Below are 17,573 nucleotides of genomic sequence, written 5' to 3'. Positions count from 1 at the left end.
CAAAAAGGCCCTGCATGTACCTGAAGTGCTGACCCGGGCACAACAAACGCTAACCATCCCTCCTTCCTGCAGCATTTTGTGGCCCATTGAACCCTCAATAGGAGACTTTGAGAAGGCATGAAACTCTCCAGGCCAGCTGATCCGTCTTACTTTTCACCTATCAGATCACTGTATTTCAAGGCTACTGAATCCCTTGTTTAAACAAAAACTATTTAATCTAGGAAATTCACCAGAAAATTCTACACTTGATACAGCACAGTTTTGCAAGCATCATCTTATTATCTGAAAATCCTTGTGTCGTGAACATACACACAGATACAGTGATAAATGCAGCATAACCACAATGAAGTGGTTTATATATCTATAAAGCTGAGCAATAGATGCCAGCAAGACGAACATCCCACTTCTACGGCCCCAAAATGAAAAGAAGGTTGTAAAATGACCTGTTTTGCACTTCTCTCAAAGACCACATATTGTTGACACTGGTCCAGGCGTCTTTTCCTCATTGTCCAGTAGTGCAGGACACGGTTTTCCCTCTGGAAGAGTTCGTTGAGGATATCTGCCGCATGAATAAAAGAGAAAAAAATTACCCAGCCTGTTGAGTTCATGAATGAATTCCCAAGAAAACCACATAGAGGCCCTCAAGGTGATGCAGATGAACACAGGAGGCAGACATTGACCATGAGCAGGTACATACGAGAAGCAAAGTAAGTGCTTTGTAAAAAGTCCAACTTGCTCGTTGTTCTGGCTACCCAACCTTTGAATTGGTTATGCACAGAAAGCTGGCATGCTGCATCTTTTGACTATCTGCCCACGACATCTGATCACTTACAAAATACATGTGGCTCACTATATTAGCTGTGGCAGCACACAAACCCCACCCATTTGGATACTCGGTACTGAATCAATTCAAGTATACCCAAAGTCCGTCCAAGTGTGATTTTTTGGGGGGGTCATGGTATGCTCCAGTCAAAGCTATATATAGAGATATATAACTTCTAAGTGCAAAAAGACATGACTAGGAATTAGAAGACCCAAGTTCGAATCCCCCCTCTGCTATGGGTGCTCACACATCCTTGGCTTAAGCTACAACAGCGGGCTGTGGAAATGAAGAAGGGAAGAATGCTGTGAGGCACTTTAGGTCTCCCTTCGGGGATGGGCGGTTTAAAATCTACTATAGAAATAAATAAACAAACAAACAAACGCTAAAAAGAAACATGCTTAGAATGAATGCCAGCGTTAACTTGATACTACACAATTTCAGACTTCACGTTACTTTTAGGCACACTCTTTCCACCACTTCCATGGCTATGCGTGCTTTCAAAAGCACCACTCTAGTTTTCAAACAGAGCCTGCTTCACCTATTAGTTAACTATCAGCATGGCTCCTGTTGTTCAAACTGTCACTAACATTCCCTGTTCTTGTGTGCCATGCAAAAAGGAATATGCTTAGGGATGCTGTTAAGAGTCAGAGAGAGGGGGGCAAAGGGGGGGCAGAGAGAGAGAGAGAGAGAGAGAGAGAGAGAGAGAGAGAGAGAGAGAGAACTTTGCTGGGGTTCTCCACATGGATGCGCTCCAGCTTAGACGATGGTCACCTGCTCGGTGTAGGGCTGCTTTTGAAAACACTTCAAAAGCTTTGAACAGGCAGACAGTGCAGCAGCCAGGCCACTGAGCAGCACTTTATTCCAACAGCCTGGCTTGCTGACCTTAAGACAATGTGTCAGTTGCCTATTTGTGTCTAGACTGAAGCCAAATTTCTGATTTTATCCTTTAAAAACCCTGACTACTTTGGAAACACAATATGCAAGAACAACAAGACTGGATCCCCTCTGTACCCCTCTGACCACCACCTTCACATTTCTGCCTCCTTTCAGCAAAGGCGATGCAGGCTGCCATGAGTAGTAGGACCTTCTTAGTGGTGGCATCTCAAGTGTGGAACACCTTCCCTGCAGCTATAGAACATTCTGCACCAGACCAAATCCTGTGTCCATAGACCTTTCTAGTCCTTACTGCCCAAGTTTTTTCTTTGATTTGCTTCCATTAGTTTCCTCAAAGTTGGTTACTTGATGTTTTCATGTTCATAAGGTTTTATTCTACTTTACTACAGAGTGTATTGCTATATGTCTATAGAGGCAGTGTTAAACTGTGGAGAAAAATCACACAGATGCATCATGGTAGGAAAAACCACACTCATTAAATTCTACTTTTACAGTATTATTGACTTGGTTGCAAGCTTCCTGGACTATGTTTGAGTGAATGGTAGGAAATTCCCCTCGCCAGCTTATTACTGAAGTTAAGACTGCTGTCTTCCTGGTGGCTATGCTGAAACACACTAAGCAACATGTCTAGTGAAATGAGCAACCTTACTTTTGACCTGTTGTTCAGGGGCCTTGATGTGGGTCACCATCCCTGGCATATTCACACTATTCCGGTGTAGATACTTCAGGAAGACGTCAGCATTCCGCCGGGCCAGCGTGCACGCCTAGAAGGGACCACACAGACACATCAGCATGAGCACCTACGAAGCGACACGGAGGCTGTCATTGCCGAGGCTGTCAATAAAAGGTTAAATCATAGCTGAGTTGAACCAATCCAGTTGAGTCCCCTTGGACTCCCTATGACCACACGACAAACACAAGAGCAGGCAGAAAAGTGGAGCTACCTCAGCAGAGACTGCCCTGTCAGCTGTCATGCCGGTCCTTGGCCCCATGCCTTGTGTCGAGTGCTGTGAAGTGTTTCCAATGTATGGAGACCCTGGGTTCACTTCAGTTTAATGCGGCATCTCGCCAAATACAAGCACAAGGCAATGGAGACCCTATTGAATAATGACCTCCAAAATGTCCTATCGTCACCAGCCTTGCTCAGGTTTTGCCAACCGGGGGCTGTGGCGATCCCGACTGAGTCAGTCGTCTCCTGCTGCCTTATGCTTATCCTGGCATTATTGCCTTTCCCAGACAAGCAAAGGTGACCAAAGGACCATGGCGGCAGTTTAGTTAGTTTAGCTTCTAGGGAGAGTTACGGCTTGACTTGATTTAGAACCCACTGATTGTCTTTTTGGTATCCGCAAAAGTCTCATCCAACATCACATTTCCAATGAAGCAACTTTCTCCCTGTCAACTTTCTTCGCTGTCCAGCTTTCACATCCATTCATAGCAATGGGGAATTCTGTGGTATGAATTACCTTGAACCTGGATGCCAGTGACACTTGATCCTGACACTTGGTCACCAGCTTATACGTCAGGATCTTTTCTAGAACCTTCATGGCTGCCCTTCCCAGGCTCAGTGTCTTCGGCCATCTTTGCCACCGTCTCCCTTTTGGTTGGATGATGAAACCACGGAACAGAAAACCTAGAACCATTTCAATTTCTTCAACATCAACCTAAAAGTTGTGTAATCCCTCAGTAATCATTATTTTTGTCATCTTGATGTTCTGGCTGCAACCCTGCTTTGGCACTTTCTGCTTTTTGACCTCATCAGGAGTCATTTCAGGTCTTGACTATTTGCTGCTAGTCGTGTGGTGTCATCCACGCATCTCAAACTGTTAATGTTCTATCCACCAATTTTCACTCCATTTTCATCTAAATCTAATCCAGCTTTCCTTATGATACGTTCCGCAAATGGGGACATATTAGGCCATGCCAAATTCTGCCATTAGGACCCTTTAGTCCCATTCTATATTCTTCAACAGTTCACCAAAATACTCAGGCATCTGAACTTTTGGCACACTCACATGTAAATGTAATTCAGTGACAACAGAATTTCCAGGTAAAGGTTTTTCAAAACGGTGCTGCCAGATGCCCCTTCCCAAACCAATTTTTAGTAATGCCAACACATTTGCAGTGATTTACAATGACTTGCAGAGGGAGTGGGCGCTGGCACATTTCTCCTCTAGAGGCAACATTCAGAGATAAACTTCACACATGAATGGTCAAACTGTCCTGCGCTTCAGAGTGAACAGGAGCATGGACGTGGGCCACAATCAGTGGCTATAGCTTTTTATGTGTATGCTGGCATCCATAATCTGCAGAGTGCACACTGGCTGACTTGCTGCTGTGCTGAGGAAAAAGAAAGTGGCCATAAGCTCTGTGGAAAAAATCTTAATTGGTCTGTTATCAGAAGGTGAGCTAGCTCAGTTGGGAGACCAAAGTGTTCAAGTAGGTGGAAGAAAACAGAACATGTTGATATTTGCCAGCCAAATGCATCATCTGCTAATACCAGTTCATCACTCAGTTCCAGAACAAACAGCCCTGGATGGAAACCAACTTCCCACGGAAGGAGGCCCCTTGACCACTGAGGAGACCAGGAGGGGCACACCATTTAAGATACACTGGAATCTCAAGCACAGGTAGCACATTCACTTTCAAGCTGGCGTATCTTAGATGTCAGGATAACAAAGATAAACTGCGGTTGCCAGGATGCTCCCTTGACACATGATCAGTGATGCCACCAACCTCATAGTCACAGCAGCGATAAGTTTTTGGTAAAATATTTCTTTTTGGTACACATATCGTTCTGTTTACTCTTCCCCCCCCCCCCCCCCCCACTGGTTTTATCCCAGAAAGGAACAGCATCCATCTCAACATACACTTCCAATTGGAAGTGGGTTTTAGTAGAGCAGGATTTCTTAGCTTAACTGTTGTTAAGGTTTTATCCTGGAGAAATAGATTGGACTGGAAAATTATCGTTAATGCAACTGGTCAAAAAGCCATGATCGTCATGCCTTCCTCCCTGCTGGGAAAGCTATGCCAAATGTCCTGTAAACCTTATTTTCTGGTGACACTAAAAATAGACTGAAGAAAATTAACTTGTTTTCCGATTAAATGGGTAATCAAGAGACGCAGTGTCCTTGTGCTTCCTCATGTTTTCAGCTTTCCGCTCCAATTAACGAACTGGACTAGATTAGACAACTTTGACTTGCTGTGTTGAGAAGTCAGAAACCTTTTCCTCTCCTCCTGCTGAGCTTTCTGGGACATTCCCCTCCACCCCACCTTTTCATACTTGCTTCCTTTGAGATTCATGGCTTGATGGTTGAGTGTTAATTCTTAATCCCTAACAGTTGGCATGACTGAAATTAGGGAAGAAGAATGGCAAGAAAACTATAACAGTGGACAATACCGACTTCACCAACACCAATGCTCTGATCCAGCGTACGACCTTCCTGTGTGTGTTCACTTTACTAAACTATAGCATGTTGAAATGTCGAGAAGAAGGTTTGCCGGAGTTGCACTGCTGCTGTGAGGGAAACTTTTGACAGATGAACTTTTTCACAGAAAGTAGAAAAACGACACTGCCCAACATTTTCCCTCAGCGAAGTTAAACAATACACAGCTCTCCTCTAACTCTGCTGTCTTATGGGTTTTATTTTAAAAAAATAAATCAAAGAAAATATGGTTGTGTCATAGATCTGTTTGTTTATTTTTCATTATTTGTGCCAAAGTATTGACAATCTGAGAAAGTAAGAGTTGGTCACCTTCAAAAGATGCTTCCTGCTTTGGCCGAGGTTTCCATGGGTGGGGGGGGCAGTTCACTTGAGCCAGGACAAGCCCTGCAGGGCCACAGCAGGTGCCGTGGATCAAGCAGACCCATCAGCCACAGGACGGCAAGCATCCATGTGGCTTCCACTCGCTGCTACTTGGATTTGTCCTCTGATAACAGACTGAGGTAGGATGCCATCTGCTCCCAGAGAAACAACTGGCAGCAGCTGTGGTGGATTGATAATGATCTATTTTCAGATTTAATGTAGCTGCAGACACACTTTTCACCCTAGGAGGGCATCCATCTCCTGCCTTCTCTGACCACTGGGGATTGACGGGACACCTGCCTTGGGTCTTGCCTGAACTTCTTCTGCAACGACAGGACTTGGGGATGGGTAAAGAGGAACATGCAATTATGTGGCCAGACCTCGCACACATTCTCCAGTTTATGCGAGGTGGTTTCCAAGATGGCTTTGCCAATGTCTATGAAATCTTCAAGTGCGGAGAAAGACACTGTGGCTGCAGACCCAAATTAAAGAGAACAGTGATTTTATTCTTGGCTGTGAATTTGAAGACAAGACATCCATCTCAGGGGATTTTTGTAAAGATCTCAGTGGGGCTGAATCTCTTCACAGCCGTTTGGCCTTGACTGAGTTTCCTGGCACGGGCGACGGGCCAGAATCTACAGCAACCACACTGTTGGAGGGCTTATCTCTTAGAGTGAGATGAGAATTCCGTTCCCATGAGAATGGGACTGGAGACCGGGAGGGGGATGGAACAAGGGGGTTATAACCTGTGGCCTGGGCGGGAAGGCCCATTCCTGTCATGTCGTGTGTGTGAGCTTTCTAAGTTGTCTGAATAAATGGTCTTTCAACCAAAAGCCTTTTATTTCTGCCTCGTTGGAATTCCTTACAATTTTCCCATCTTTAACATCTGCTCTGAGTACAAACAAAGATTTTCGTTTAGTGAGTCTGGAGCCGTTTCATCTATTGCTTCATAAGGCAACAGATCTGGGGGGAATTCAGATCCAATGTCTGAAATAAAGGCCTCTTTCTGTGCATCAAAATTGAACTGATGCTTCTGGAAAAAGGAAAATGGAGCCAAGGGATAAGAGTGTGACTGGTACAGGCCTGAAGCTGCAGGTCGAAGAGGCAGTGGTGGGGCAGTGAACAGGTTCCCCCAAGATAGTTGTAAGGGCCAAAAGGTGATCACATAAGCTGACCACAGAGCTAACTGAAAGAGCATGGACCAAGGCATGGACTTCTAGAATGGAGGCCTTCTCCCTCACTGGCAAAAAATGGGAAGCACAATGAGGCAATCCATCTCGCTCCTCCTGGAGGTGGGGTTCATGGAATTGGCAGAGGCCTTCCTCTAACCCCCTGGGCTTGAACACCTCCGCCTGAGGAACTACAGGAGGTCTTTCAAGTTGTTTGGGGGAATTAAGCCCTTGTCAATATGCTTAGATTTTATCTTGGACTTCTTGGGAAACAGTTCTAAAGTACTCCTGTACAGAAGAGACAGATGATGGACATGGAAGAGTGCCTGTATGGATCCAGGGTTAAAACTCAAAAGGATGAATCTATGGATCCCCACCATGAGGAATGCTCTTGCACAGCAGATGACTGTGCTGTTGGTTTGTCTGAGCCCAACAGCACCCTCTCCCAAAGAGCAGTGTGAAGACATGAGGTTCTATCACTCCTTGCCTATGGGGCCAAATTGCTGGGAATGGTAGCAAGCATTCATACGGTCAGACTCATTGGTTTGAGTCATTTTTGTCCCACACTGGGCACATTTCCTTAGGAGAAACTGTTGAACCATTGAGGGGGGGAGGGAAGACAAGGAACACTAAGAAGAAAGACAAAGAGCAAAGCTGGAGCTTCTAGCTCAGCAGCAAAAAGGGGGGAAATCCTCCCTCACGATGCATCACAATTTTGGCAGGAAAATGCCACCATGTGTGCTGAAGGGAGGGGTGCCTTTCCAGCCTAGAAAGTTCTGAGATCATCCTGTGGATGTGCAGTCCCAAAGGAGGACTACACAGACCAAAAATGAGCATAGAAGTTCTCTGCCCTTTGCAATTGATAACTATACATCCTTAGCTCTCTCCCCCAAGTCAAACAAGTTTTATTTTTTAAAAACTGAATTGTTTAAAAATATGGTTAAGTCACTGGTGGGATCCACTTTAGATCAAGCAGATGCCTCCCTTGTGTGTCCTCAAATGCTACTCAAATTTATGCATGCGGGGTCTCCTTCGCTTTGAACGCACATTCCCTTCAGTTTGATTCTCAGTTACGCACACATTTCCCTCTCTTCAGCACTCTCCTTGTTCTCAGATCTGAGAATCCCTGCAGCTTCCGAGAACTCTGTAAATGCGACTTTTTTCTCCCTGTACAGGGAACGTTTAGAAGATCCCTATGAATTATCACTGCCTTGGGGTTTCTCACTCCTCCTTGCCTTCCCCTGACCATCCCACAATAGTTCCTCCCATTCTCCCAGCCACCATTTTAAGACAATCAGAAGATTTGGGGAGGTTCCCCCCACCCCCATAGGCTTTTTAAAAAAAATTACATTTAAAGTCTATTATGGAGCATTGAACCAGGTGAAATCTTCAAGGCTGGGCTCATTAAGAGAGCTCTTGCCGGCTTTCCATGTCTTTCCCCCTCAGCTGCTGCTGCTTTCTTTCCTCCATCCCTCTAGCCACCCACCCCCAACAAGATTTTTTGCTGTTACTCCCTGGCATGGCAGACCTTGGTCTGGCAAGTAAAACAGCCTGTTTCAGTGAACTATCAATAGTTTTTTAATATTCCCCTCCCTCCCTCCCTCCCTCCCAAAAGGCAGCAAGAAACCGCCCCAAATGGAGGTTGCCCGGTATAACAGCACCCACCCCCTGACGGGAGGCAAAGGCCCCAAAATGTTGCTGAGGGTGGAGGTTTGGTAGCTGCTTGTTGGCCTTGGCCCTCCCGCACTCTCTCTCTCTCTCTCTCTCTCTCTCTCTCTCTCTCTCTCTCTCTCTCTCTCTCTCAGGCCATTTAAACAGAAATCCTGTCAGGGAAAACTAATCTATAGATAATAAATGCTGCCACCAGAAACTGTGGTCAAAACGTATCTTAGAGAGGCATTTGAAAGATTAACCATAACTTCTCTTCTCGGGCTGTTGTTTCAGAGAGGCATTTAAGCGCTACTTTAGACAGAAACTTTTTAGAGGTTACAGAGCAAATGCAGGTTCACTTAAATGGCTGTTTCAGTTACAAGATTTAGCTTTACTTAGAGATAGTTGTTTCATTTACAGAGGACTTCATGTAGAGGTTCACACACGCACAGGTATCTTTGCTTAGGGTAAACCTTTACACCACAGTTCTGAACACTTTCCTTAAACTCCCACCCTTAACTCCAACAGGAACTCACACGGGGGTTCCCCTAAGCCAGGGGTAGGGAACCTGCGGCTCTCCAGATGTTCAGGAACTACAATTCCCATCAGCCTCTGTCAGCATGGCCAATTGGCCATGCTGGTAGGGGCTGATGGGAATTGTAGTTCCTGAACATCTGGAGAGCCGCAGGTTCCCTACCCCTGCCCTAAGCCCACTCTTAACTCTGCCAGTGAAGCGAAACACACCCTCATGGGCTCAAAGGTGCCAGTATCTGGGTGTGGTCTCCTCATGCGACACTAGCCAAGCACTCTGTGTGGGCTGAGGAGCATTCCTGTGAGCTCAGTCTCCCTCTTTCTGCTCAGCCCTTTGGCTGCTCTCCCTGCTGTGTCTCTGTGGCCCACTCGGCCTCCAGACTCACAAGCTGCTGCCAAGACTCTGCCCGTCTCCTTCTGGCAGGACTCTTCCTGCTTTTAGATCAGCCAGCGCACCATTTCTATGGCTCCTGGCTACTGCATTTTCAGCCAGCCAATCAGGTGGCGCTCTGGTTAACACTTTGATGCTGTTGCTCTGGCTAAACCGAACCTTTTAAAATGAAACGCATTTAAGCCCAACCCGTCACACATGGAAACAACAAAAGATAGGTGGACAAAATGGCGGATCAGCTTGGATAGGGAAATAAAAACCGTGTGTGTGTGTGTGTGTCTGCATGCGTGCGTGCGTGTGACACAAACAGGAAAATCCCACTGGGAAGCAACATCAGAGAATCACCTGCTTCTCAGCCACAAGGTAAGAAGCGCCTGCATGAACTGCCGGAGGGATCTGCGCTTGGAAACTTGTTCTAAGTTGCTTCCAACAGTATCATGACTCTAAGTTGAACCTGAACACTAGAATTACCACCAACCATGACCACAGGACTCAATTTCCTGCAAAGCTTTCAGCAACAGCTGGTTCATTTATTTGGGGGATTTTTTAACAACTCTTCAGGTGTTAGAAAACATGTGCTGAGCTCAGTTCAGCCGAAATGTTCTGACTTCCTGTTTCTAACTAAAACCATTCTGAAAAATGGCTAAAAACAAAGGACAGAAAAACCAAATAAGTTCTGAGGGACCCTCCATGCAAAACAATCTAACTAGCCAGGTAATAACAAATCACTTAATTACATTTTCATGCCAAGGACTTAGAGGATACTCTGCTCATCTGCAACATTATGGTGGTGCTCTGAAAAGGCATCCTAGGAGATCTTGACACTCAAAGTAGGATAGTTTCCCCAGATTGATGGGCTTGATCCTGACTGGCTCAGGAGATGGGCTGGGGTCTGGGCGGGAGCTGAAGCCAGGAAGTTCTTAGATACCCACAAGGGTCCATTTCCCACAGCCTACTCCACAATACACAGACATAAAACTGCTGAAGTTACCTTTAAAAATGCCTCTTTTTGCTCAAGGTGCTTGCTAATCATAGGAGTCACGTGATCCGTTTCCGAGTTGGGCCCTAATTTGTCAGCTCCTCCACACCAGTCTTCTTCCCGCTTATATTCTTGCTCCAGGCTTTCCAGCACGCTGCATACCTGCCAATTAAAAGGTGAAGCGCTGAGACTGTACATTTGTGGAGTGGGGCAGGAGCCCTGAGCACCAGGACAAAGTGACAGCCCCCTCAAAATCTGTTACCAGATTTGACAACTTCCTCAGAAGTCACCCTTGGGTCAGCACTACACTGCACATTTTACGAACCCCAAACTCTTCTCCATGTGAACAGAGGATGCTTCCCTACCACCAATTTATTGTGGAAGTGAATTCTGCCTGCCTCGTGGCCAGGAACTGAATGACTTGAGTGGTAACATGAGATGGACAGATTTTAGCTTGAGCAGAAATTAATTGCTTCTGACCTACAATTAATTTTGAGGGCTCCCTTTAAAAACAAAAGTTTCCACAAAAGAGACTGGTTTCAGGGCTGTGCCTGGGCTTTGGAGAAGCCACCTGGGCAACCGTCCCTCCAACCACGGTAGGGAATTGTGCAGAAGTTCTCTACCACTGACTGGCACAGAGCCACCTGCAAGAGCTCTTCTGTGAAAGTTTCCCCTGCCGGCAGCTGCCTGATCTGCCTGGCACCATGACAGCGTCTGAGTGGCCTTGCGGCTTGCAGGGGATGTTGTGCACAGGTATGGCTTTCAGTGGCCCAGCCTCGCACTGCCTGATCCTCCTCTCCCTCTTCTACTGTCTATGGCCAGTGGGGTGCAAGGGTTACCAGTAACAAGGCAGGACCTGTGAGATCCAGGCAGCTATGAAGTTCCCTGGAGTTACACAGTCTCTCTCAGCTCAACCCACCTCTCAGGGACGTTGTCAGGGCAGCACCATGTAAACCACACTGAGTTCCTTGGAGGAAAGGCCAAGGTCAGAATACAGAGATGGAAAGCGCTGAACAGTCATTGGCCACATTCCCCTGACCGCTCTCGGTAAGCATAAGGAAGCTCGCTGCAGTGAAGGGCTACAAAATGTGCAATGTGACATTCGTGGGGGCCACAGACACCGGGCAGCGGCTTCTGTTGGTGGCGGGGCGTGAGGAAGATCTTATCGGCAGCAAACGAGGAGCACCTGAGTCCCCGCTGGGCTGACTCTTCTCCCCTTCTTTGCAGGTGCTTAAAGCCCAGGCAGAACCAGGGGCCCCAGATCCAGGCAGCCACTCCCAACAAGGCAGCCCAGAAACTGCTTGTCTTTGTTGCTTCCCTCTGCTGCAAGAGCAGCCACATAAAAATGCCACAAATAAACAAATAAATTAAATAAGGGCCACATTTGTTCAGCTGAAGTCAGAATCCAATGACTGCTTAAATGAAAAACTTCTAAAACCCTGGCTGTGAAACACGGCTCCTTCAGGGTGTCTGTGCTTTTATTTCCCCTACAAAGATCAATTATGCCTGCTATAAATGCTTGGGGGTTCTAGAAACAGGAAAATGTCAGTCAACTTACAAATACTATTACAATGCTGGGTGTCGATAATGAGAACATAACAAATTGCTCAGGTCTATACAATTGAACTGGTTTACCTTATTAACCTCAGTTCAGTGAATACAGGCTTTAAACTAACATCACATAAAGTCGCTCTGAAGGCAACTCACATCACCATGTACCTGCTCGGACGTTTTGTAAAAGGCCACCGACGCATTCACGAGCTTGAGGCGGTCCTCCATCTTGAGCATCAGCTGCTGCCAGTGAGAGGCCACCTTCTCAGCACAGTCGCGGATCATGTCCATGTCGTAATGATTAGCCTGCAACATCGCCTCCGCTTTCTGCTGCACCTGCAGTGCACTCTGATGTGTTTTCTGATTAAATGATCGGAAGATATGCTGCTTCATTTATCAATGCACTCTGAGCATATTCCACTCTTGGGCTGCCCATGTTTATTTGCAACAGAATTACCACTCGCGTATAGGCTAGTCAGACGCACATTCTCCATCTCTTCCCCATCTGCTCCCTTCTATCTAAGTAAAGCAGCAAAGGTGGAGAGTCAGGGATGCAACACTGCATCCAAAGGATGTATCTGAGAGTGACACTCGTCGGCACACTGGAAAGCATGCGACTGTCACACTGTCACACGGAGAGGCTGCTCAGGAAGCCAGGAGAAGAATGTAGAGACACGGTTTAGGCTCATCTCCCTCTTTCCTCACATTCCTGCTGAAAATCCACCTCTTCACAGGAGGCCTGTTATAATTGCAGGGGGTGGGGGTGGGGGGGGTATGGTATGATAGGATGATGGGCCTCATGAAATTTGGCTGGGGAGAGGGAGACATGGATGACATTCCCGAGGGCCTCATTCGCAGACAGCTGAGCTTCTCCCACAAGCGGTGGGATTCCTAACTTTGGATTGTTTTTTTTTTAACCTAAGCAGGCAGACATTTTTAAGGATGAAATCTCCTTTTGTGTTGGGTTCAAACCCTTTGCCAGATGGGGCAACCTTTGTCCTCTGCCAAGGGGGCAGCAAGGGGACAGGAATGTGTTGCTTCATCTAAGGTCACCATCTTGGAGGAGTGTAGCTTAGTTAGATGAGTTTTTCCATTTGATTTCCTTGGATCTCTATCTCTAAACTACGACTGCAATTCCTGTGGATAGGTTCTAGTTTAATGTTCAGTGATAAAGCTTCTTTCCCGTTTGTGTCTGAAATCCCACCCACACACTAAGACCACACCAAGGACACAAATGGGGTGGGGGCAGAGGTCCAAGCTCTGCCTTTGAATTTGCTCAGAGGCAGACTTACCAGGGCACCCAAGGCTCTAATTACTTGAGAGACTGGGTTTTATATCTTAGGGGGGTGGCAGAGAAGATATCTGAGGATACCTAAATGCACAGAGAGGGAGCACACTGACTCCCAACAGACATTTCTGCAGGCTTGGGGGACCTCCTAGGTCTGCAGAAAACTCTGAAAATTAAAAACAGCGCGCTTCAGCCACTGTTGCTTCAGAGAACCAGGCCCAGCCCTGCCAGCAGCTGAGCCAGGAGGAAGCCTCACCAGAGCAGTGCGGGGCAAGCTGGCCGGAGAACATGGCTGAGAGGAGACCCTGCCACCCTCACCGACGGCGGGGCTGAGAGGGGAGAGATGCTGCTACCTTGATAATCACTTATCCGTACCTCAATCGCGTGCTGGAACTGCTCGTGTTCGCGCTGCAGCTGCTCGGCCTCCTGCAGTGAGCTAGCAGTGATGAGGCCAGCATTTAACATGGACTCCCCATTTCGGATCCAACCCAGTACCTAAAAAGACATACAAAACGACACAGTTCAGAAATTTTCCCTTTACACCTGGCCTAACACCTATTAAAATTATCTATGTCCACTGGAAAACTCCCATTCAAACATTATTTCTCTATACCTCTTCCCGACAGTCTGAAGCCCCCTCAAATATAGATACATAAAAGGCAGCCTAACAATAAAAATAAACCCACCGCTATATTCCTGATAAATTTCCTCATTCCTACTATCCTCAGCTAAACATCTAACAGCATTTGTCTGGTGCAAACGGAACTGGTACTGTGGCTTTGTGGTTTCTCCATAGAGGAATATTCAACATACACACAGAGCCCCAAGAAGCCCTGCCACCTTCATGCAGTATGGCTTCCTTGGATACCTGTTACATACCTGTAAAACCGTGCGTGTGTGTGTGTGTGTGTGTGTGTGTGTGTGTGTGTGTGTGTGTGTGTGTGTGTGTGTGTGTGTGTGTGTGTGTGTGAGAGAGAGAGAGAGAGAGAGAGAGAGAGAGAGAGAGAGAGAGAGAGAGAGAGAGAGAGAGAGAGAGAGTGTGAGGGGGTGTCTTTTAAATGATAAATAATCTAAACCACCCTGACCACTCCAGGCCCTAAAGTTCGTTGGGTGACAACTTGAAAAAAAGCTCCGGGTTATGGCACCGAAGCCTTGGAACTTCCCTCCCCAGGAGATTCGTCCATCTGGCTCTACTTTTTTGCTTTGTTCGGCATTCCCTTGCTGACTCTTATTAGCCCTCTTCCCTATCTGTACATTTTATGTTTACGTTTTTATATTTTTATGTGCCCACATTAGGGAAATATAGAAATATTTTAAGTCATAATAATGTTAAAGAGCACAAGGGGAACAGTTTGCAAGAGCGAAGCACAACAGGGAAGCTGACCGTCAAAGTGCAAATGTATATATTGCTATGGAGAACACCTCTGAAAACAGCCACACCCGGCCAGTGCTTACTCAGACGACCAGGCCTTGGAGCCAAGTCAAAGCCTGCGATAACTGGCTGGGAGGGGGCATGCCCTCAGCTGCCCTGGCCCAACAGCAGCAAAGCTGACAGGAAGTCATGGCCACGAGGGGCAAGAGTGGTGCCCGAGTACCGCAGGAAACAAAAATGCCACAAATAACGTGGCCAATCTGACACCTGCCGAGCTATGGACATTTTCCCAACTCAAATGGGAAACAGCAAGACCTCACCACTTCCTGGCTTCAGCATGGAGTGAGTATTTTTGCATTGATGTTGCTTATGTCAGAGAAGAGAAACGGCAGCCCACTGCCCCAAAACACAGAATAAAACAGAAATTGAAAAAATCTTTTCACTGCCCAGAACGCGAAGTTATATTTATTTTTCAAGCTGAACATAGATCCAAGCAAACACAAAACCTGACGTTCGCATGAGAAGCCTGCCATCAGCTCTGCAGGGAAAGGGGCAACTTGCATTTTAAAACCAGAACTCGGGCAGCAGGCAGAGTAAGACTAGATACAGCAGTACAATATCACCCTATGACGTAAAGTAATCTAAGCAGCTCCGCACGCAGCAAGGAGAGCCCTGCTGGATCAGAGCCGGCGTCCCTTGAGTCCAGCATCCTGTTCCCAACAGCCACCAGCCTCTCCTCTGGCAAATGAGCGGCCTTCTCTCCTGCGGTCCACCTCCGGCAGGACAGGGAGGCTGCAGCTGGCTGTCAGGGTTCACAGCTATCATCAGCGCTGCTCCCTGACGGAGAAACCCCCGCACATCCCTGCTGCCAAGTGAGTCCTGTGGAAACTGCCTGGAAGAAGTTTCCTATCAGCTACCTAGATGCTTCAGAGACAGGCGCATGCGAGAGAGATTGCACCCATTTGCATGTATATGATTTTATATGCCTTTGTGTCTGCCGACAGTCACAGACAAGCATTCCAAGGGCTCAAATAACAGAGTGAAAAACTGGTTATCTCACTAGAAGCCATTCAGCATTCATTCACACAAACCACAACAGCCTGGTTTGCCCCTCTGGCCTACAGTTACTTCAAGTAACCACCTTAGGATCAGGCTGGGCAAGGGGCTGAGCGTCCTGCCGTGTGCTGTACCTGCTTGACTTCGGCCTGAAGGTGGCGCAGTTGCACACACTGCTCCAGGTGTTTTCGATGTTGCTCAGCTGCCAAGTCAAGCTCCTGCTGCTTCTCATGAAGGAACTCCAGCAAGTCCTGCACGCGAGTCGCCATGTCCACATCTCTGTCACAAAGAAGTTCCACACCTACGGCCGCCACCAAGAAATTATACAGGTAGGGATGGGAACAAAGTCGCATTGGAAAACATCCCCAAGGATATAGGGCTCAAAATCCTCCACAAATCCCACGTCCAGCACTCTTATGGTGTGGAGAATCTCGGCCTCTTGTATTTTCAAAAGGAGGTTGTTGTAAAAAGGTAGCAGTGTAAGGGGGATGTCTGCAGACATCTCAGCTCTTGGGAAGAGGGCCCAAGTGTGCCAGGGGCACTGAGCTGAACGGCCTGCAGGCACATTTAAATGTCATTTGGAGAATCCAGGACTGCCTGCGTTGGCAACCCGTTAGGGCTGTGCACAGGGAGTTCAGCTGAGTTTAGGTTTGCGTCACTTCACTTCAAGCGAAGTCATCTTCTTCCATCAAATTTACTAGTTACATTTTACTATTCACTAGCAGTAAAGCCCGCTGTAGGGTAAGCAATACAGCAGGCCTAGATAGGGCAGGGGGCGAGGGCAGGCAGGGGACAGATCAGCAGGCCGGTAGGCTTGCTGTGGATGGGGGGGAGGGGGGAGGCTGGGAGGGCTTGCGGGGGTGGGGGGAGGCTTGCTCAGCCCATGGATCAGAGGATCCACAGGTAGGGAGGCTTGCTGGAGAGGGGGAGGCTGAGACGGGCTTGCGGGGGGGGGGAGGTGGGGAGGGTTTGCTCAGAGCCCCCAGGGGATGGGGCGGTTTATAAATCGAAACAATAAATAAATAAATAAATAAATAAAACCTGAGGATTAGAGGATCCACGGGTAGGGAGGCTTGCTGGAGGGGGGGAGGCTGAGAAGGGCTTGCAGGGGGGAGGTGGGGAGGGCTTCCTCAGCCCGTGGATCAGAAGATCCATAGGCAGGAAGGGTTGCTGGGTGGGAGGCGGGAAGGGCTTGGAGAGGGGAGGTGGGGAGGGCTTGCTCAGCCTGAGGATTAGAGGATCCACGGGTAGGGAGGCTTGCTGGAGGGGGGGAGGGTTCGTCCCTCCGCCAGAGTTTTGTGAAGGGTTCGTCCATCTCTTATAGCAGTGGTTGGCGAACCTATAGCACGGGTGCCAGAGGTGGCACTCAGGAGCCCTCTCTGTGGGCACGCACAAACGGAGTCCCCCCCCCACCCACACACACACATCTAGGCTGGCCTGGGCCGCTGGGCTTGATTATTAGCATTAAACCTAAGACCTAGTTTTGGGGAAGCAGTGTAGGTAACCCTGTTAAGAGCTGTTAAACCCCACTGATTTTCATGTGAAGAGCTAAAGAACGATCCTTTACCTGGGAGTAAGCTTGGTTGCTGGCAATGGGGCTTACTTCTGAGTCGTGATTCACCCATTGGATGAGTTGAACAGTTGCTTCAAAGCAAAGCCACTGACTACCACCAAGCTTACTCCCGAGTAACGCACTCCTCGAAGCCAACCGTTTTTTCTAAACTAAAACCTCAGTATTCAGGTTAGATTGCCATGATGGCACTTTGTGATAAATAAGTGGGTTTTGGGTTGCAATTTAGGCACGCGGTCTCGAAAAGGTTTGCCATCACCGTCTTACAGCTTTATTACTGGTAAGATTTCCTTTGAAGATCCTTATGCTTTCCATTTATTTCTGTTGACGTTTCAAAAAGACCTTACATACCATTACCACACTTCACAGTAGGACAAAAACACATTCTGGTCTCACAGCTTAGTGACAATACTCTCTTGGTTTTTGGCCTACCAGCACTTTGCACTCAAGATTATACTATCAGCTAGTTTCATGAACCCTTCGAGAAAGACATTCC

At 47.5% G+C, this 17,573-nt stretch overlaps 1 protein-coding gene across 7 annotated transcripts in view; it reads right to left on the bottom strand.

Moving 5' to 3' along the window:
* TRIO (trio Rho guanine nucleotide exchange factor) overlaps nucleotides 1-17,573 on the bottom strand; it is a 312,768-nt gene that overhangs the window by 130,441 nt on the left and 164,754 nt on the right. For all 7 annotated transcript variants that reach the window (XR_007245439.1, XM_048507596.1, XM_048507598.1 and 4 more), the window contains exons 15-20: nucleotides 15,642-15,808; nucleotides 13,455-13,574; nucleotides 11,960-12,151; nucleotides 10,253-10,402; nucleotides 2,367-2,481; nucleotides 444-559 (exon numbers count right to left, since the gene is read on the bottom strand). Coding sequence is in view for 6 of the 7 variants with exons in the window: in XM_048507596.1 (XP_048363553.1) it covers nucleotides 444-559; nucleotides 2,367-2,481; nucleotides 10,253-10,402; nucleotides 11,960-12,151; nucleotides 13,455-13,574; nucleotides 15,642-15,808 (860 nt within the window). In the remaining variant the exon portion in view is untranslated. The remainder of the gene's footprint in view (nucleotides 1-443; nucleotides 560-2,366; nucleotides 2,482-10,252; nucleotides 10,403-11,959; nucleotides 12,152-13,454; nucleotides 13,575-15,641; nucleotides 15,809-17,573) is intronic.

The sequence above is a fragment of the Sphaerodactylus townsendi genome, linkage group LG09 (assembly GCF_021028975.2).
Source record: "Sphaerodactylus townsendi isolate TG3544 linkage group LG09, MPM_Stown_v2.3, whole genome shotgun sequence".
Classification (NCBI taxonomy): Eukaryota; Metazoa; Chordata; class Lepidosauria; order Squamata; family Sphaerodactylidae; genus Sphaerodactylus; species Sphaerodactylus townsendi.
Note: the sequence above shows the minus strand (reverse complement) of the source record. Positions and strands in the feature narration are given on the sequence as shown.